This window comes from Rhea pennata, chromosome 9, assembly GCF_028389875.1.
Source record: "Rhea pennata isolate bPtePen1 chromosome 9, bPtePen1.pri, whole genome shotgun sequence".
In the NCBI taxonomy this organism is placed as follows: Eukaryota; Metazoa; Chordata; class Aves; order Rheiformes; family Rheidae; genus Rhea; species Rhea pennata.
The window spans coordinates 4,237,985-4,259,282 of record NC_084671.1 but is presented as its reverse complement, the minus strand read 5'-3'; the positions used below and the strand labels follow the sequence as shown (position 1 = coordinate 4,259,282).

Genomic DNA, 21,298 nt, shown 5'->3' with positions numbered 1-21,298 from the left:
TGCATGTGCAGCCTTCCTTGGAGATGGCATTTACCAAATGGGGAGGGGGGTAGGGAAAGGGAGGCTGGTATCGCGTGATTAAACCTTTTAACATGTCTGAAGTACATAAATCAGGGCCAGGCTTGCTCATCAAACACCCCTGGAGTTTGTTTTGAATGTCTACCCAACAATTGCTGAACTTTCCAAGAGCCTAGCAAAAGTTGAGCAGGTAGGGGCTTACTAAAAAGAGCAGGGCATGAGTGAAAAACTGAAAATCTGCGTGTTTCTCCCCCCCCCCTTGCAGTTTTGTAAACGTCAACAAATGATGAAACCTTCCACGGCAGAGACTCTTCACAAAGGAAGGATGTTGTGGATAATTCTTCTAAGCACAATTGCTCTAGCATGGACTACACCAATTCCCTTGATAGAGGACTCGGAGGAACTCGATGAGCCCTGCTTTGATCCATGTTACTGTGAAGTGAAGGAGAGCGTTTTCCATATACATTGTGACAACAAAGGATTTATAAATATTAGTCAGATAACAGAGTCATGGTCAAGACCTTTTAAACTTTATCTGCAGAGGAATTCCATGAGGAAATTGTACACCAACAGTTTCCTTCACTTGAACAACGCTGTGTCTATTAACCTTGGGAACAATGCACTGCAGGACATTCAGACCGGAGCTTTTAATGGGCTCCGAGTTCTGAAGAGGTTGTATTTGCACGAAAACAAATTGGACATTTTCAGAAACGACACTTTCCTGGGTTTGGAAAGTCTGGAATATCTGCAGGCAGATTACAATGTCATTAAACGGATTGAAAGTGGGGCATTTAGAAACCTAAGTAAATTGAGGGTCCTTATCCTAAATGACAATCTTATCCCTATGCTTCCCACCAACCTATTTAAATCGGTGTCCTTAACCCATTTGGACTTGCGCGGGAACAGGTTAAAAGTCCTTTCCTACCGAGGAATGTTGGACCATATTGGCCGCAGCCTGATGGAGATCCAGCTGGAGGAGAACCCTTGGAACTGTACCTGTGAGATTGTGCAGCTGAAGAGCTGGCTGGAGCGCATACCTTACACCGCCCTGGTAGGAGACATCACCTGTGAGACCCCCTTCCACTTCCACGGCAAGGACCTGAGGGAGATCAAAAGAAGTAAACTCTGCCCCATGCTGTCTGACTCCGACGTGGAAGCCAGCCTGGGGATCCCTCAGCTGCCATCCAGCAAGGAAAACGCATGGCCCACGAAGCCTTCCTCCATGCTGTCCTCCTTCCATTTCACTGCCTCCTCTGTTGAGTACAAAACATCCAATAAGCAGCCCAAACCCACCAAGCAGCCCAGGGCACCCAGACCTCCCCCGACATCCCGCAGCCTGTATCCCGGGCCGAATCAACCTCCTATCGCTGCCTACCAGACCAGGCCCCCAATCCCCATCATCTGCCCTACTGGGTGCTCTTGCAGTTTGCACATCAACGACCTGGGCCTGACGGTCAACTGCAAGGAGCGAGGGTTTCACAACATCTCTGAGCTCCTGCCCAGGCCCTTGAATGCCAAGAAGTTGTACTTGAGCGGGAATTTGATACAGAAAATCTACCGCTCCGATTTCTGGAATTTTTCCTCTTTGGATCTCTTACACCTGGGGAACAACCGGATCTCCTACGTGCAGGATGGGGCTTTTATTAACCTGCCTAATCTCAAGAGCCTGTACCTGAATGGCAACGACATCGAGCGGCTCACCCCGGGCATGTTCCGGGGCTTGCAGAGTTTGCATTACCTGTACTTTGAGTACAACCTGATCAGGGAAATCCAGCCGGCGGCCTTCAGCCTCATGCCCAACCTGAAGCTGCTCTTCCTCAACGACAACCTGCTCCGCACCCTGCCCACCGACGCCTTCGCCGGCACCTCGCTGGCGCGGCTCAACCTGCGCAACAACCACTTCCTGGCGCTGCCGGTGGCCGGGGTGCTGGAGCACCTGCACGCCATCGTGCAGATCGACCTGAAGCTCAACCCTTGGGACTGCACCTGCGAGCTGGTGCCGCTGAAGCAGTGGCTGGAGGCGCTGAGCTCGGTGAGCGTGGTGGGCGAGGTGCTGTGCGCCAGCCCCGAGCGCCTGGCGCGCCGCGACCTGCGCGGGCTGGAGCTGGCGGCGCTGTGCCCGGCCGCGCTGCGCCCCGCCGCCGCCGCCGCCGCCGCCGCCGCCTCGCCGCCCGCCGCCGCCGCCCCGCCGCCGCCCGCCGCCACCGGCGCCGCCGCCTACGAGCTGCCGCGGCCGGGCGCCGCCGCCGTGCCGCTCTCCGTGCTCATCCTCAGCCTCCTCGTGCTCTTCTTCGCCGCCGTCTGCGTGGCCGCCGGGCTCTTCGCCTTCGTGCTGCGCCGCCGCCGCCGCAAGCGGCCGCTGCGCGGGCCGCGCCCCGAGGGCACCGACCTGGGCGGCGTCGCGCTGCGCTGCCACCGGCTCTTCGAGGAGGGCGGCGGCGGCGGCGGCGGCGGCGGCGGCGGCGGGGAGCGCTCCCCCGAGAAGGCGCCGCCGGCGGGCCACGTCTACGACTACATCCCGCACCCGGTGACCCAGATGTGCAACAACCCCATCTACAAGCCGCGCGAGGAGGAGGAGGAGGCGGCGGCGGCGGCGGCGGGCGGCGAGGAGGCGGCCGAGCTGCTGCTGCTGCGGGGCGGCGGCGCCCCCCGCTTCGCCCCCGCCGCCGCCGCCGCGCAGGAGCCCGGCTCCCACTACCGCACCTTGCTGGAGAAGGAGCAGGAGTGGAGCCTGGCCGTGTCCAGCTCGCAGCTCAACACCATCGTCACCGGCAACCCCCAGCACCCCGCGGGCGGCGGGCTGGCGGCGGGCGGCGGCGCGCCCGGGGCCGGGGCCGGGGCCGGGGCCGGGGCGGCGGCGGGGGGCGCCCCGCGGGACCGCGACCGCCCGCCGCCCTGCGCCGTGGGCTTCGTGGACTGCCTCTACGGCACCGTGCCCAAGCTGAAGGAACTGCACGTCCACCCGCCTGGCATGCAATACCCGGACCTCCAGCAGGACGCCAGGCTCAAAGAAACCCTTCTCTTCGCCGCCGGAAAGGGCTTCTCAGACCACCAAACCCCCACAAGCGAATACCTCGAGTTAAGGGCCAAACTCCAAACCAAGCCGGATTACCTCGAAGTCCTGGAGAAGACCACGTACCGGTTCTGACCCCGCCGGCCGCCGCCGCCCCGGACCCCCTGATCGATGAAGTGCCTTCGCAGACTTTTGCCAGCAGATGTTAATCAATCATTATTTTTTATACTGAAACTGAGACTTTGACTGTGCCATGTCTAAGGTATATTATTATTATTATTATTATTATCGGGGATCTTTGTATTGATCCTGATTAAGTAAATTCTATGTGTCTCTCTCTCTTTTTTCTTTTTATTTTCTTTTTTTTTCCTTTTCCGTTGCAGTAAACTTCCTTTATATTTTCCCTTGGAGGGGAGGGGGAGGGAAGATGGCATTTTGTGGCTTGCTTTCTTCTTGCCCATCATGGCACAGATTCTGTACATTTACTTAAAAATGCAAAAGAAGCAAACGAAGGCAGTTTGCTGCATGCCTGGAAACTGCAAGAGGGAAGGGAGGGGAGGGTCTTGCTCCAATGTGTCGCTCCTGCCGCTCTCCCTCTCTCGCACTCACACTCACCCTCCCACTCACCCTCCCGTGCCGGGGGCCCCGCGCTGCGTCCCCTCCCCCTCGGGCAGTGCCGGCAGCGACTGCGCCGCGCCCGGGGGGACCCCCCGCGGGGGGCACCCGGGGCCCACAGGCCCCAAGGATGTCACCACGCGGCGCACACACCTAGGGGATGCTCGGTGACACTTCCTCATGCCGCCATGGTTTTTTCTGGAGGACATCCGCACTTTCTTAATAAAAGCAACATGCAAATATGCAGGAAAAGGGGGGGGGGGAGAAAAAAAGCTACTGGGCACCTATCACTAACAGCTTTGTAGGAAGCACTTTTAATGTTTTCTCTCATACACGCACACACACACACAGGTACAACGATGTGCATATATTTATTCTGTAATTTCAAGTGAATATAAATTGTAAAGGTAATGTTTAATCATTGTACAGTGATGCGTCTGGTATAGCTTTCCTAATAAAACATTTTGAAAAAAAGATGCACATATATATATATATATACACACATATATATATATATAGGAATACAAAGCTTGAACCTTAAACTTAAGCTTCCCCCTACTGAGATTTCCTTTTCCACCTTAACCTTGAAAGCTATTTTATTAATAACAGTTCAATGCACTGTGATGTTAACAGAGGAAAGCCCTGTATAGCTTCTCTTGCCAAGATGCCACCCGAGACTTTTAAAAATCCGATTTACAATCTGTATTCCCACGTTTGCACTGTAGTTATGGCACTTCCCGCGTAGTTAAAAATAGGCGGCAGAGTTAAGACCACGTCTCTTCTCTTGGCGTTTCTTGCAGGACCTGTGGTCCTGCCGCCTGCCAGGAGCAGAGGCGGCATTGCCATGGCTGTTCCCAGTGTGCAGAGGCGCAGCGAGTGCCGAGCGACCCGCGAAACGGGGGCGGGGGGGGGGGCAAAGCGCGTTGCGGTTCTGAAAAAGAGCGAAGCAATGCGCACTAGGACCCACCCCCCCCTCCTCCCCGGATAGCTCCAACCAGCCAACCGCGCCTTGCTGCGCGCCCCGCGGAAGCCAGCGCCAAACCAAAGAGCGGCTCCCCCCAGCCGCGCCCGGCGCCCGGCGCCGCCGCCGCCCGCCAGGTGGCGCCGCAGCTCCAGCGCTGGCGGCGGCGCGGCGCGGCCGCGCGCGGTGGGGTCCGGGGCCGCGGAGCCCCGCGGGACGCGGCCGCCCCGGGCGCCTCCGCGTGGAGCGTTTCAGCTGGGAATGTCATATATATATATGTGCGTGTGTGTGTATATATATATATGTCCCCAACTGTAGGTATGTAATTTGTCCTACAGGAATAGTTATATCGGGACTTTACCCAGGTGAACTGCAAAACGTTTCCCCCGCGTTAAAAAGGTGCCCCCACCCTCGGGCACGGTTCCGGCTGAGGTTAGCGGGCTAAGAAGCACTTGCAGCTTTTCATGAGTGAGACAGAGCCGTTTTCTGCACCCGGCGCGGTGTCACATCGGACTCTTCCTTCCTCTTGTGTAACAACTTGAGTTCACCCCACACAATGCTTTCTAATGGAGATGAAAACATGAATGCTTGTTTTCACTCCAAGTGTCCCTATTTATAGCTCCAGCAAGTATGATTATTGCAGGCCTTTTTGTCTATCTGTCTTGGAGAGGCATGTGGGTGCCATAGAACAGAAATAATTTCCTGAGTCTTGGTAGTAGCTAATGTGTTCTGAAATGGAGGGACAGTTCCCAATGTCTGTACATTCAACATCAGCTCTGTATTATTGGTAAAAATAGTATGGATTTGAAGTTCCCAGATTCCTCTGTTGGGTCGACAGTGTTTTACGACAAATGCATTCAGCACTAATCTTTTTTTTTTTTCCCAAAGGGTATTAGAAAAGCATGCATGTATTAAAAATAATAAACATCAAAATGCAAAGGCCAGATCCTTCTTATGCTAATCATTATAATTACACTGATAACACTACACGTAGGTAACGCGTGGAGTTACATAAATCAGGTTAAAGTACAAACCCTGTGAGAGTGGTGCTGTAGACACTTGGCAATGTCAACAGATCCCCAAGTGTTCACATGCTGTATGAAAGCATAGTAAAGCCAGTTATAAATAATCTTTGTATCTTATTTAAACTCCAGGAAGGCAAGAGCATCTCAACATAACTATAGATAGCAATCTCACCTGCAGAGGATGAGGAAATCTATTTATTCAGTGGAAATAACTTTGTTTTGCTAGAATGGAATTTTGTATTAAAAGAGATAATTTTTGTCTTCCATTGAGTTATTTTTCTTTCCTTGTGTAGGAAACTTCCTTTCCTTTGTGCATTGGGAACTCACTGAAATCATTTGGGCGTGATTGCCTTTGGAAATGTTCGGAATATTTAACTGTTACCTGTAATGTGTGTTATGATGGGTTCTGATTCGCTGTCTCACAGTGCTGAGCTGAGGCTGAGTGGGTGGTAGCACTACCTTCCACTGCAGGAAACAAAAGTGCATCCTTCATCTCTGGTCTGTGACGAGTGATGGGCTTTGACCTGGGCAACAGCTAACTGATAGAGATTATTACCGTTATCAGCAGTATTATTGGTAGCATTAATAATACTGGGAAGGCATTGAATAAAGTCAAATGATCCACATCCACTTTGGAGCTCTTTAATGGGATACTATTTTAAATAAATGCATATTTTTAAGCTTATTTCATGGTTGTATGTCAAGTAACTGATACCTGTTTCAGCACTTCAGCATGTGGTGCTCATTATCTTGTAATGAATCTTTCATCCTTTGTTTATTTTCATTCACTCATTCATTATACTGAAGTTCTTCCTACAGGTGGAAAAGGAAAAAAGGCCAGGTAAGTCCGAGACACATCCTGCTGTGATTCGGTATAGGAAAATAGAAAGAATAATAATGGTGTTCAATTATCAGTGCTTTTTTGTGTTCCTGGGTATTGTCGTTGATGTAAACACTGTATTTGTATCTAGTTTAAAAGATTTGTGAGACTGAGAAATTGCTTTGTGGATCTCTTCACTGCATTAACAGTGAAAAAAAGGATGCTGATTTTTATGGTGTGAATAACAGCTCTCTTAATGTAAAATCTGACCTCTGGAAAGTGTTCTGTCTCTGAAAGTCTGTCCCAGAAAGCCAATAACTGTACGGCTACAGTTAGTGAATATTACAGAGGAGTCATATGATAGCAGTTCAGTAGACTTGAATTTAGCTGTTGTAGATCAAGATTTTATCAGAGCGCTTTCCAGAGAAAGAACATTTTTGTGCATACCATCACTGCTGGTTTGTTTTCAAATTAGAAATGTACAGTTATGGCCAACTTGTATTCTGTACTGTAAACACATACAGCAACATGAGAGAAAAGTCTCCACGAAATGCAGATATGCAATGCTCTGGGTTTCTGAAACACTGATGTATACAAGTAGTAGCTCAGGAGTGCTACGTTACTTCTACTTTACTCGAGTAGCTACTTCAAATGAAGTTGAGCTGTTCACATAAGTAAAATGTGAGGAACTGGCCTTACGTATAGCAGAAATGTTCACGTGAATAAGGTGTGCAAAATTTGTCTGGAAGTTTGGGAGTTCGTTGCATATCTATATTACTCAACTGTTGGATATAACTTCTGGCAACTGTCCAGCCACCTCCGATCACGCAGGGGTGAGCTTGTTCCAGAAGTGCACTTCTTCCAAGGACATTTGCAAGTATTACATGGGTTTGTTTGCGCTCTTAGAAATCAGACTGCTGGGCATTGCCTATTCCTATTTTCTGAGTTGCCCCAGAGCTAATTCTAAATCTGATTTCCTCATATCTGAGTTTCACTGTGAATTTGTGCAAGGGTTATACAATATGATGCAATAGTTTCCATGGGAGAAATGTAAATTATATTTGCCCAACATGCATTTTCACAGCTACTTCATATTAACAACAGCTCTTTGCCTCAGAAGCACTATTTTTAATTCTTTGTGAATCGGCTGGGAGTAGAAATATATCTTTTTCCCAGTTGAAAAATGGGAAAAAAAATCCATGTTATTCTGGCAAACATAACTAAGCCCTGACTCCAAACCTGCTCAGGTTAGTGGAAGAAACCCGTTTATCACAGTGCAGGTGGAACAAGTCCCAGTGCAAAAACACTAATTCTGCTTCTGTTGAAACCAGTGATGAAATACCCAGTAAGTTCAGTTCTCCATGAGTCAAATTATTCTTCAGTATTAGTCCACAGACCTGAATGAAGAGCAAGGTCTGATCTGCTCAGAAGATTACAATATATATTCAGTGGACTCAAATGTTTTGAAGTAAGAACTCCACAGGACTATTTCAGAATATGACAAATAATAGTATAGAGAAAATTGTTTTGTTACTGTTTAGTAACTTTGTTGGTAGACCTTTGTCACAAGCCACAAATTAGCAAACTATGATTAAAACTTTTTATTTGAAAATAAGAGCATTTACATAAAGATAAATATCTCTATGTCTCCACAGATTCAAGAAAAGTGGAAATTGGGGCAGGAGTTTAGCTCTAATGTCATCAGCTAATTAGTTATCAAGATTGTTATTACAACAATTAGAAATACTTTGTTAATAATATATTTTCCTTGAAAAGCAGGAACATTAACATGAAACTGGCAATTTGATATAGTTTGATACAGTTTTTTAAAGTCTCTTTTCTTTGACCCTTTTAGTTTTCCACTTCTTTTAAAGTTCTGTACTTTTATTTTCAATGAATAAACATTTAGTTTGGGTTCTGGGGGTGGTGGTGATTTCTTTCTTTTGTGGTAGGTTTTGTTGTTGCTTAGTTTAGCATTTGCTGCCCTGAACTAGCTTTCCCACACGTAGTGTTCAAACTAGAAGGATATTGGGGTGAAATACTGTACTTTATCTTTGATCACTGGGAAAGGTTTCCGTGTGGTGGGAATTTCTCTGTTAAATTGGTGAATGTTATGGTGATTTTCTAAGCAGTGTCAGATCATTCATTTTTGTGGAAAAAAGAATGGGAGAAGGCTCAAAGGAATTGAGCCATTGGAGTTGCTGTGGGAATTCCCTTTCTGGTTGTCGTATGAGGTAATCTCTGTGGATGTTGGATTTTTGAATGTTAAGGATCTTCATCTTAAATGTGTGATTATTTTGAGACATTATGAAGAATGTATATGCAATACTAAGATGCTGGGTGCCTTAATAAGAATAGATAATAATGGAGGGTGTAGCACAACATAAAATATTAATAACAGTCATATATCACATATTGAAAGTTTAATGTCCATTTACTTTTTACAACGTTCTTATTTTTCTACTAGAATTTTCTAAATCTCTCGAAAACATCCTTATACCCTGTGAATTCCAAAGAAACATTTTCGGTTAACCAAGGGTCAAATCTCTCCATTTTTGGGAATCCAGATACCACTGACTGGGGAGGAATAATGTAGCTGGCGGCGCGTGGCGTGGGAGTTGGGCGCGATGCAGCGCGGTGCCGGGGAGGGAGGCTCTTTGTCGCTATGCAGATTTTGCAGTAGGGTTTGAATAATTTAGAGCAGGGGTTCCTAAATTGTGAAAAATCACTATTTGGCTGTCGTAGGCCTGAGATTTGCTGCCTCCTGTGACAGCACCGCTGTCACGTCTGCTGGCGGTGGGACCTGTCACTGCAGCTGGCAGGGGCGGCTGCTCAAAACAGTAATCAAAAAAAAAAAAAAAAAAAAAAAAAAAAAAGAAAAAAAAAGAAAAAAGGAAAAAAAGGGTTGGGAATCTTTGTCCTGCAGAGACCGTCGCAAGCGCAGTGAATGACTTTGTCCCAAATGCTAAGGTGACATTAGTGTATTGATTATGTGAGATTGTTTTTTTGTTTTGTTTTCTTCACCTTTCCCTTGCCTTTTTGGAGGCAGCAGCTATTTTGTTTGTTAAGGAACCGTAGATAGGAATTTGTTAATAGTCTCTCCAATCATATTTGTTCAGAATTAGATCGGTCTGTCACAAGAGTAGCTGTTCTAAACTGAGATGAGTTATCCAGCAGGCTATGTAAGCCTTTGGTTTTGTTTCTGGTCTCTTATATCTTCATTATCTGGACAATCCTTGAACTAAAATCTGCCATTGAACTTTGGAGATTTTGGGTTTGGAAATCAAGGCTAATTATGGTTTGGTTGTTTGGTAGTTCCTTGTTTTGATTTTATTCGGAGTATCACTGGAAGGAGGAAAACATTGCAGTGTGAAAATTCACATCAAAGAACACTTTTTAAATAGGACTTTCAAACTCAATTCTTTTAATCCTTTTTTTGGAGAATGGAGGACCTATGTGCGACAGAGCATGGGAGCTGCTCTGTTGCTACTCCTGCCACTTGGGAGTAGAGGTGAAATGTGCTCACTCTGCTCTGTCGTCTCATTTTGGAGAGTGCCCTGGATGATCGGGCGTGAAGGCAGGCGTCAGAAGCTCCTGGTAGCAAGGTTACAGGGTCAGATATGGTCAGCTCGTCCGGGGCTCGTGTTTCTGGGAAGCTGAACTTTTGAAAAGTGCGCTTTAGGAAACTGGTGCAGAGTTTTGGTGGTGTCGCTGAAGCTGCTGTGCAAGGGCACGTCTGATCAGTCTTCATAAAAGCGCTGCAGAAAAAGATACGTAATGCAAGCAATTAGAGAGCATCTTTTCTTGTGGCATCTCTCCTGTTATGTTTTCTTGCAGTGACCCCAAAACCTGGCTGCTTTGCAAAGTGGATAGTATTGCAATCAAAGAAATGTGGCAGGTAAAGATTTTTTTCTTAGATCCAGTTTATATTAGTATGTTCTTCAAAAAGGGGCAAGTCTTAGCTATCGATCCCTACCTAGTTCTGCAGCCTTCACTGAGAATAACCAAAGACGTTGATTTTGGCAAAGGCTCAGCCATCGTTCAGTCTGTGTTTAGTTCTCTCCTTCAGTTTTAAACTGACAAAGTAAGAACTGGATGCAACTAATTAAAAGGAAAAACGTCCTCTCCCTGTGCATGATGATGGGCCGTGATCCTGCGGCCAGCGATGCGGAGGGAAGGGATGGGGATGGCATCGGCTTCGCCAGGAGCTGGGTTGAGTGGGAGCTGGGCCAGGGCGAACTCAAAGCTAAACCAGCAGCTGAAACTCAGGCAACTTGCTAAGTGAGAAAAAGTCAATAGCAGCGTGAAATTCTCTTTGAAACCTCTATTTTTAGAGCACATAAATAAACATCTCACAGAATTCCATTTCTTCTACATTTGGCCTAAGTTTTCAGCCAGCCTCCAGCTTGCTGGCTTCCCAAATAGTGCTTTTGCCTACCTGCCTGCACAGCTATTCTTTTGGCTAGCAGTAGGTCTGATGCCTGAGTTTGGACATTTAACGCGTGTGTGAAGTGGAGATCGGTTGAAAATATGGTTGTCTCTGTTGAGTTTCTCTGTAGAGTTGTGTTTTGTCCCTCAAGACTTCGTTCTGTACGGTCTACCGACCGGAAAGCCTGCTGGTAAATCCGCTCTGTAAGCAGCCTCCCGAGGCTGGCAGTGGGAGAGTACGTGCCTTGCGCTCGGGCAGCCCCTACAATCCAGCCGAAGCCCGGTAAAGCCTTCCGAGCACAAAACACTGATCAGGTGGATCCCCAACTGGTACACCTCGGGGATAAAGCAAAGATGCTCCACTAGCAACGACCGAAAATTAGCTGCTGTAAGCTCAAAGTGGTAAGAAATGCTTCTTGTATCACTACTCGTGGTGGGGCAGAGCAGCTAATGTATGTGCTGGAAGTGATCCTATGAGTATGTGCAGTGTATACATATGTACTGTGTGTGTATGTATTTATACATGTACACGCTAGCACGCTGAAGTGTGGAAATTAGCTTTTGAAAAGCTCTAGGAGATTCAGGTATATGGCTTGCTTTGGACTGTTACTGAAAAAGGTGAGCATTTTGGCTGTGGAGTTACAAAGTCTCTACATTAAGGCCTACATCTGCAGTGCAGGTCGGTGGAGGCACTCGGACACGTTAGCGTGCGGGACTCTTAATCTCAGCAACACATTGCATCCCCAAGAATGACTTAGTTGAGGCAATGCAGGAGAAATTGCTACGTCTGAGGTCATTCAGAAACATTGCCAAGTTTCTCAGGAACCAGAATTGTGGAATAATGAGTATTATATTTTATTTGGGATAGAGAGAAAACCATAAGGAGTTCAGCAGAGGCAGCTCCGATCATCTTGGCTCCTTGCAAGGAGGGAGAGTTTATAACTATACCTAGCTAAAAAGATATGAAGTGTGTGTGTTTGTGTGTATGTATAGTTATATATATGTATATACAAATCTGTATGTGTATATATCTCTGTGTGTATATATGTATGTATGTATATGCCTATTATGTATAATATATCTATATATATGTATACATTTATATAAATTTATATTTCTCTACATAAATAGTCATGCAACTCTGGGAAGAAAACATTTCAGCAATGTGTCCTTTCCTTTACCCTCCTCCAGAAAGCTTCTTTCATTAATATCATACTGACACAAATACTTCAAATTATCTTTTATATGCAGAGAGGAGGGTTGCCTAGAGGTTGAGCACAAGATTGGAAGATTTTTGCTCTTCCAGAGGACTCTGAGTGAGTCATTAGCTGTTCCACAGCTGTTCTACATTTGTGACTTAAGGCTGTGTCCAAATGACTCAGGGGCTGGTTTTAAAGGCAAGGGAGGTTGCTTGCTGATGGAGTTGTGCTTTAGGAGTTTCTCCTGTTATACCTGCAGTGTTTTGATGATAAAGCATCCTTGCTATTTTTTTTTTTTTGCCATAATGTAATACTGACTTCTAAATGGGGGAGAAAAGGTGACGTTCCTGCCCAAAGAGTAAGTTATTTAAAGTCTTACTATTTTGACTAAGTGATGTTGGGGCTACCATTTAGGATTGGGATGTCAGGCTGTAAATTGAGAATTTTAACTTGGTGATTATTCTTTTCTAGTTCACAATGTGTCTTTTATGTTATAATCAATTTTCAATAATTTCATTTTATAATGAAAACAAAAATATTACCTTAACTCATGATAAGCTTGAAGAATTTTTTGGTTTGAAACTGTTCATATCAAGGTGAATTTAGCACTTGGCTTCAATGAGGTTGAATTGGATCAGAATATTTCATTAAACGCTGACATTAAACCAATCTTGTAGTTGTGCAATGATTAACTAAAGTTGTAATTTTGTAATAAAAATGAACCTAAAAATGATCTAATGGTTATGTATTCTATGACTGTAGCAGCATCTTTGGGTCAATGAGACTTTTAGGCGGTTGCTGTGTGTTGGTGAGGGGGTAGATCTTGTGCTGCTGATGGTTATTGTTGTGTTTTGCCATTGATTTTAAGTAAGATCCAGCTTAGCCCCTGGACTTGCTGGAATAATGCACCCTAAATGTGCTACGCTTCAAGGAAAAGCCCCCGAATAAGGGGGAGGGTGGGTTGTCTCCTCTTAAGCCTTTTGTTTCCCTTAAGGCAGAAAAGAAACAAGAATCAATCCTGGCAGAGGAAACAGGCACCTGGGGGTTGGGCAATATGCTATTGAGCGGAATATTTCCTTTAAGCTTCTTGATAATGCTTTACCTTATTATTTTATCTAAAGAAAACAAACACCTTATGGGAAAATGCTTCACAGGCTCTTTTGCATAATGTTAGAGTGAACCTTTGGGTGATATATAGCTGCCTGTTTTGAAAAAATAGGTCATTTCCATACAAATATCATTTTTATGCAGAAAATATGCTGAATCCGTATACTATTTTCTGGTTAAAGCAAAGCTTTTGCTATTTTTTTGTGATTTCAGCATATTTGCCTGAATGAAGATGATGAGAAGGGAAGCAGAGATTTTTTTTTTTTTTTTTTTTTTTTTTAATTAACTCATGCAGGCCTAATGTCATGCTAACTGCTTGCATATGGAGTCTCTGGGGCACACGTAGATGCATTATTTTCGAATAGGTAACTTTTATTTTTTCAGTACAAAGCATGAGAATTTGAGCTCGGTGATGCACTGAGCTCAGATGGCTGTTGCTTTGCTGAGCATCTGGAGAAGTGGAGGATTTGGAGAGTTGGCTTTGCCCAGCATCACTCGTTAAAGAGGATGCCTACGTGCCCGCAGCCCCGGCAAAGCAGCTCTCCTGACAAAAAGCCCAGAAACTCTGAAGCTACTACAGCAATGATAAAGTTTGCCCTCATCTGTAGTAATCACTTTTTCCCAGGATGCGTTTAATCTGTGATGAACCTTGCTGACTTGCAATATTGTTCCCCCAAACAAATGTTAAAAGAAAACCCTGTATTTTCAGTGCGGTGCAGCAGTGCCTGCGTCCCCAGGCTGGAGCAGTGGCTCAGTGGTGGTTGGGACCCTCTGGAGGGCTTCACATGCTGCCTTTGGGACTTTGTTAAATTAGCCTAAAAGTGAGGAACTGAACCAGCCTCTTGGCTAGCGTGAGGTGACGTCGGCCCGGTGAGGCGCTCGCGTTGCTTAACGCTGGCTGAGAGTTTGACCGTATACGTGATGACTTTTCTCCGTTTTCACCAAGCCGATTCCTTCCTGTGGGAAAGCAAAGGGATGAAGCTGTTGCTGTGTCCAGATTTGTGGTCACGTCACTATCGAGTGGCCTCTTGATTCGTTGCAGAAACTCTTCCGCTGGATTTCTGCATGCGATTCGGTGCGCACCTGAAACCTGCTCCTGTGCACGCTGAAAGAAAGAGGCAGAAACAAATTCCTTGAGCTTTTCCTTTACTAAATCCTGCTTAAACCGATCCTGAAGGCAGTTGTTTAGTGAAAAGGCCGGTGGCAATCTGTCAGCGTACGCTGCTGGGAGCCTGCAGGGACGAGACTCGTGCAGCTCCCGTGAAAACAGGATGTCTCAAAGGTCAGTTATAAAGAATAATTATCTGCTGTAAAACAGCGACTGACCGGAGAGTTTTGGAATTCAGCACCGGTATCAACAGCAATAACAACAAAAAGGGACCAAAGAAGTGCTGTCACGTTAGGTAGGGCCCCAGCAGATGCAGGGGCTGGGCTGGTGGGGCCGCGGGGGCGGGCGGCGAGCAGGAGAGCCGGGGAGCAGGGCTGCTCCCGGCCGGGAGCTCTTCCTCGCTGTTCAGCCTCTCCCCAGGTCTCGCACACTCTAACGGGGGGGTTATGTTAGGTTTTGCCGTTACGGCCCAGCGTGCGTGACCTCGGAGAAGAGCAGCCTTCCACCCGAGTTACTGCTGCCAGAGTAATAGAGATGTGGAAAACCCTGGAGAAGAAAATAATTTCTTCTGAGCTTTAAAACATACCCTGTTTTCGTAATAATGGTGATGAAGTTTGAGGGCACGTTTTAGTAACAAATAAGGGAGGACAGTTGTGGGTCCACCATCGGTTGTAGCTCCTGTCTGGGACATGGAAGGCACCTGGCGGTTTTCCCGTGACAAAATGTCCACATCGTCCCCTTCCCGTTGTAAATAATGTGAGCGCAGACTCCTCCAGCGGACGGGAGGTGCCCCAGGAGCCGTCTCGAGAGGTTGGTCCCTCCGGCAGAGCAGAATGGGCCTGGGAGAGGCCTAGCAAGTCCCTTCATCTTCCCGGGAGCCTCAGGTGGTGGTGTCATCTCAACACTTGGATCTTCCAGATCCACTGAATTTACCTGGAACTCGGCTTCTGTTCCCATTTCCCTATCTTCAGCAGGAAAACAGCAACATTTTCCTGTCTTGTAAGGATATTATGGAATATTATGAGTAATACGTGTTACTGGGTGTCCAGACACTCTATTTAAAGGATCCCTGCATGTGGTGGTGGTGGGGGAATCTTATTAGTATTTCCTTGCCTTTGTGAAAAGATTTAAAAAATTACATAAGAATTAAACAGGGACTTGAATGATTATGAATATTGAAATACTAAGCTATGGTGATGTGTATCACTGACAGCTCTGTATATTCAAATAACAACATGATAGGCCCTGATGGAAAAGAATAAAATTCTGAAGAGTTAAGACAGTTATTTAACTGCTGAAGATGTTTCATCTTCGTAAATTTTCTACTGAAAAAAATCTGCTTTTAGTTGGAAAATAACATCAAACTTATTTTTTAATAACTATTTTGTAAATGAAAATAATTAAATCACTTGACAGTTGCTGCAAACAAATCTTTTTAACATTGTTTTCATCCTAAGAAAACAAACTTTGCTTCTTAATGACACATTTTTGAAGCATAGAGAAGCCTTCTGAAAATAATACTAATTCAGAAGGAAAGGCTCTTTTTTATGACAGTGCTTTCTACTAATAGAAGCAGGGTTAGAGCTAAGAGCATTTTTTTTTTTAATCTTGTTTTAATAAAATGCATTGAGCTTTATGTGCTTTGGTTCATGTGAATTTTGTTTGCAGGGAAAAGTAGTATCTTCAGTCTGGCTGGTATTATGGTGGGAAGCAGCGTGTTCTCGGGCACATAAAGGTTGTCTATGCTGAGAAATTCTGTCTGTATCAGTTCTAATAAAAGATATTACGTGTTTTCTAATCTGAATAATTTACTTCCTTAAGGAGGGAATGAGGGAAAGGTTATAAATAAATGAATAAAGTATTGAAGAGGTTTATAAAGGAGACTTTACTAGCAAAAGGCTTAAATATCCCAAACTTAGTTTCTATTGCCAGTAAGTGCAGCTATAACCACCAGGTGCGTATGAATGTGTAATCCCTTTGAATGAATATCAGTCAGTCCCTTGACTTTTCTTCTCTTATTACATTGGATTATTCCCAGTGTAAACTGAAAGAGTTCATAATCTTTGTTATACCCCACTTGTCATCACTGAAAGTAGCAGTTGTAGAAAATTTGAAGAATGTGGACAAGGAATCTCAGGAAAATTGCAGTTCCTTTGCTTTTCCAGTAACATGTAGCTCTAAAGCCAGAAGTTACTCTAACTATATCAAAAATACTGAGGTAATGGTAATACTTGGATTTTGTGTTTTTGTTTTCTCTCTGTAATGTGATCACCCAAATTGTTGCTTCCTCCCCCCCCCCCCCCAAGTCTAACTGCTTTAGAGTGTGGGGGTTTTTTTGTTGTTGTTTTTTTTGGTTTTTTTCCTTCTTCTCTTCCCCCCTGAAGAACCTCATTGTGGTATCAGGAGAATGGACTCAATGACCACCTGATTTTTATCAAGTTCTGTTCTGTATCTGTAGTCCTGAATAGTACCTTGGTCTTTGAAGGAACACAAACAGATTTTCAGCTGTGTATTCGTGCGTGAAACATGCATATGTAAATTGTGCGTACGGATGGAAAATCTGTGTGTACCTAGGACAGGTTAGGCAACGTAATACACAAATGAGCACTTGCTGGAAGAGTCATGCTTTTAGGCTAACCATTGCCAAAGTAACACAGATAGTGTGCATGCTTGCATGGGCACGTGTGGGTAAATGTTAGAAGAATAAACATTGTTAAGCTGTTAATGCACTGAATTTCTTTTTCTTACTTTCGCTACTGGCTGATCTTCGGCACCTCTAGTAAATCTACTTAGAATGAGTTGACTTCTTCATGCTTGCCCATCTCTCCTCATAATTAAATCAGAGAGTAAGAATATTTTGGACTTAAGGTCCCCTGAAAAGTGATTTTCAGATTTTCCTAGCTCAGTGCTGGACTGGGTGGAGAGAGCCCCAGGAGGTACACTGCACTCCTGGGAATAAAGAGCTATTTGAGAAAAAAGCTGCAATCCTGAAGCTCTCCAAATGAAAAGTTGTTTGCTTTCTGGGCTAGATTCTAATTCTTAATTTTGTAGCTCCTTGTAGTAAGTAAACGAAACTCCAGTAATCAGAAAATCCCAAACTAGTTGTGCAGCTCTGAAACGGCAACTGTGGTATCTATTGACTTAGATATAATTTGGCTCTATACTGCTTAGGAGAATTAATTTTTGAGTTTATTGGGTGTTGTGATAGCATGATAAATAACATTTAAAGAATCTTATGTTTCTGTGATGTGGTCAGCACTTTTTGCAGGTGATAGTAGGGAGTTAAGTGTTCAAAAAAGTGGATTGGTTGTAATGAGGAGAGGAACCTCAGGGAGTTCAACTTCAACAGGTCCAGCACCCAAGGGTCCCCACACACCAGTACAGGCTGGGGTTGAGCAGCTCTGCGGAGAAGGACCTGGGAGTGCTGGTGAACAACAAGTTGCCCATGAGCCAGCAATGTGCCCTTGTGGCCAAGAAGGCCAATGGTCTCCTGGGGTGCATTAGGAAGAGTGTTGCCAGCAGGTCGAGGGAGGTGATCCTGCCCCTCTCCTCAGCCCTGGGGAGGCCTCATCTCGAGTCCTGTGTCCAGTTCGGGGCTCCCCAGTACAAGAGAGACATGGAGCTACTGGGGAGAGTCCAGTTTAGTTAATTTTTACAGTAACTGCCTTTAAAATCAGTGCATCTTTCACAGCCTAAGCTCACAAAAGCTCAGAAAGCAGATTCATGGGCCCGTGGACTTGTAGCAGAAGCACGGGTCTGAATAAATGAATATTCCGTTCAGCACTGAATTAATCCCTTGGCATCAGTTGATGCTGAGCCCCCACGTATGTTTGTCAGTGTTAGGAGAGTTTTGTGAGGTGAATAAATCATATGTAACGAACACTTAAGACGTTTGTTATACACGTTGTACAAAATTATATCTGAGCTTCTATTTTTTGAAAAAAGGATTTGAACATTTTTACTTTCTTGTGCGTGTGAAATACTCTGACTGTTTGTGCGTGCCGGCTTTTGTAACTGTGCCTGAGGAATATTGGTCCTGATGGAGGGTGGCTGTTTCTGCTTAGTTTTGTCTGAATACCGTGACGTGTAAGACATTCCTTTGCTCATTTAGGCAGTGTCCAAAACCTGCTGCAGTCAGTTCCTGTTTGCTTTAACGGACTTTGGTTCGGGTCCTCGTGGATTGCTAGGGAACTGCCGCTCCCAGGTGGAGAATGCATTTGATAGAGGTGTAAATCCACTGGTTATCTGGAATAAAACTGCTGAGTTTAAGCTACAATCTACGTTTGTAAAGTGAAATTTCCATCAGATAATGGGAAAAAACCCCACATCAGGCTTGTGATCTGACACACGAGGAGGTCACTGGAAATCTTCCCAGATTCACATTGACTCCAGGGGATCAGGGCACTGCTAAATCAACCATAGCATTAATTTTAGAAATTTTTATCTTTATAGCCATAGTTTATTGCAATGTAAACATCACCACAAACCCCTTTAAATCTGGTGCATGAAAGTGCCCAAAGCATAAATCAATAGAGAAAAGTTCAGCGCTGGGAACATAAAGTTCGGATTACAGTCACTGATTAAACAATATACTGCAAAGAGCCTGGAAGGACAGACGTCAGGAAGGTAGAGGAGACCGCCCCGCTTCCATCCCCTGACTTGCTGAATGAGGGAAGATGGAGATGCTGGAGCCGTTGCCGACGGAGCCTGGAGATGCTCCAAAGAGTAGATGATCTCTACAGGTCCATCACAGTCACCAGAGTGAGCATAGCTACTCGATTGTAGGAAAAATGTTAAAACCTTGTAGTGTAAATGTAGAACGGTCTCATTGTAATGGGGAATTGTGGATAATCAGATTCAGATCTGGGGCGTAAACAAGTAAGTGTTGTACGTTTTGGCAGGAGGCTGCATGGTCAAAGGGAAGTTAATAATATTTTGAGCCTTTGGTCTTTTCTTCTAGGTGAGTGACCAGGCAGTGAAAGCTGACTGGTGGCCTATGCAATGCTGGTGGCTAATTTTCATTTGTTTCCCAGTTCATTAAAACTTAGCTCTGAAATCACCAGAGGTCCTCATCACTTCCTAAGCTGAGTGGCCAAAATAAGATGGTGTTTAAAAAATATGGACCAAAGTTTCCATTCCCTTTTTGAATAAGCACCTCAAAAAGCATCTCTTAAAAAATAGAACCACAAAGAACAACGCTTTCTGCAACACTTCTCAAGAAGGGGAGTGGGAGCTGAGTGTAGGGTCTTAAAGATTATTCCCATAGGACATAACAACAACAACAAAGCAAAGTTCACTGTCTCTTCCAGAACCCGTAACCTGGATATGCACATGGCAAAGCAATGAGAGAAGATGGCAACTTATTACATTTGAGGGAGATGTTACATCCAAAACATTAAAGCAAGCTTTCCAGGGGAGGCTATCAATTATTCTTCTGAACCCACATCAAAACCAAGCTGGTTTGTGAAGAAAAAAATGTTCTGTTTGAGAGAAGTGCTGAAATAGATTAAATACAGGCTCAGGAAGGTCAGCAAAAGGGAAGCGGTAGTACGGTGCTACTAGAAATGAAGTTACAGAAAAGTTTGTTATTCCGTTTCCGTTAATTTTCATGATGAACTCAGGAGCTGTTTTGTATCTTCAGTAACTAACCTAGACGTTGGCCGCATTTTGGAGGATGACAACCAACAACAAAAATACATTCAAAGTAACGCACGCAGGTTGCCTGTGAGGCACTGGGTGATTCCCATCGTTCGTTGTAACGGAGGGCAAGGTCATGGGCAGACACTATAAACTAAGAGCAGAGGTCAGCATTTTTAAATATAAATATGTTTTTGGAGGTGACTAGGGCTTTAGCGGGGTAACTTGGTACACGTTTCTGAGTATCCATCTTCTGCAGATCCTGTGGAATGTCACCTGCTAACCAAATCATCCCAGTCAGCGTTGAAAACTGTGATCAGAGGTTGGGGCTAGGCAAGCCGCAAGTTATGTCTGAATTTTTTTCCATAATTATGTAAAAAAGCGTAGCTGAGTGCTCGTTACTGAGCTGGTTGAGTAAGTGAGGAGCTGGCAGCTGGGATCGCCTGCCTTCGTCCTGGGCGCTGGTGCCGATTTGCTGCGTGGATTTAGAGAAATCCTTTGATATTGCCTTTGTATTTTACCTCTCTGCAGAACGCTTATCTCTGCACCTCGGAGGCCCGGTGGAAACGCGCCGTGCTCCTGCCTCTGCGAAACACTTGGAATATGTTGTAGACGGAGCTAAATGTTTGCAGTGAAATCCCCAAACCCACCAAACTCTAGACTGCAGCGTGCTTGCGGAAAGGTTAGCGCCGGGGAAGATCTGGGCGATGCCTTTATCGAGGAGTGGTAAGTATCGAAAGCAGCACTGGAGAAGAGGCTGCGCGCGGGGAACGCTGCTCTCGGCTGACCTTTTAAACGCGTTCTGCGCGGCGCGGGGGATAAATCGTATCAGTGCGAGGCGGGGAGAGAGGCGAAACCGCGGGCGCAGGACCTGCATCCGTAAAGAGCAGCTCCGCCACGGGGAGTCTCGGGAAGTGCGGGACCGGCCCTCGTGCTCCTCTGCGTTAGAGCAGAATTTACGCGCGGCGGTTTTGCAGAAATCCAGACGTAGAGCTCTGCTTCCGATTTACGGGAGAAAATTGCTACCTGGGGTCCCTGCAGCCCGGAAAGCCAGCAAGGCTCCCTGCCGTGCCGGTCCCGCATGGAGAGGTCCTGCTTGGTCCTCTGGGGTGTCCCAGATACTGCAGCAGGTGGGCGCATCCCGAAGAGACGCTCGAGCTCCCGGCGCTCGGGGTGGCCGAGCTCCAGGCTCTGGTCAGCGTCGCCAGCAGCTTGTCCTGGCTGCAAATAAACAGGGAATGAAATTAGGTAAGAAGCGATTATGGATAATTGTGCTTTATTTCTAAATAAATAATATAGAAGGAAATATGAATTGAAGATTGAAGAATAGTCCTAAAAAATAAAAACAAAGATGATTCCCAAAATGG

The 21,298-nt window shown here is 45.5% G+C and overlaps 1 protein-coding gene across 1 annotated transcript; it reads left to right on the top strand.

Moving 5' to 3' along the window:
- Nucleotides 1-301: 301 nt before the first annotated feature.
- SLITRK3 (SLIT and NTRK like family member 3) lies at nt 302-3,166 on the top strand. The gene has a single exon (XM_062582882.1). It carries the CDS (start codon nt 302-304, stop codon nt 3,164-3,166), a length of 2,865 nt encoding a protein of 954 aa, XP_062438866.1.
- The last annotated feature ends 18,132 nt before the right edge of the window (nt 3,167-21,298 follow it).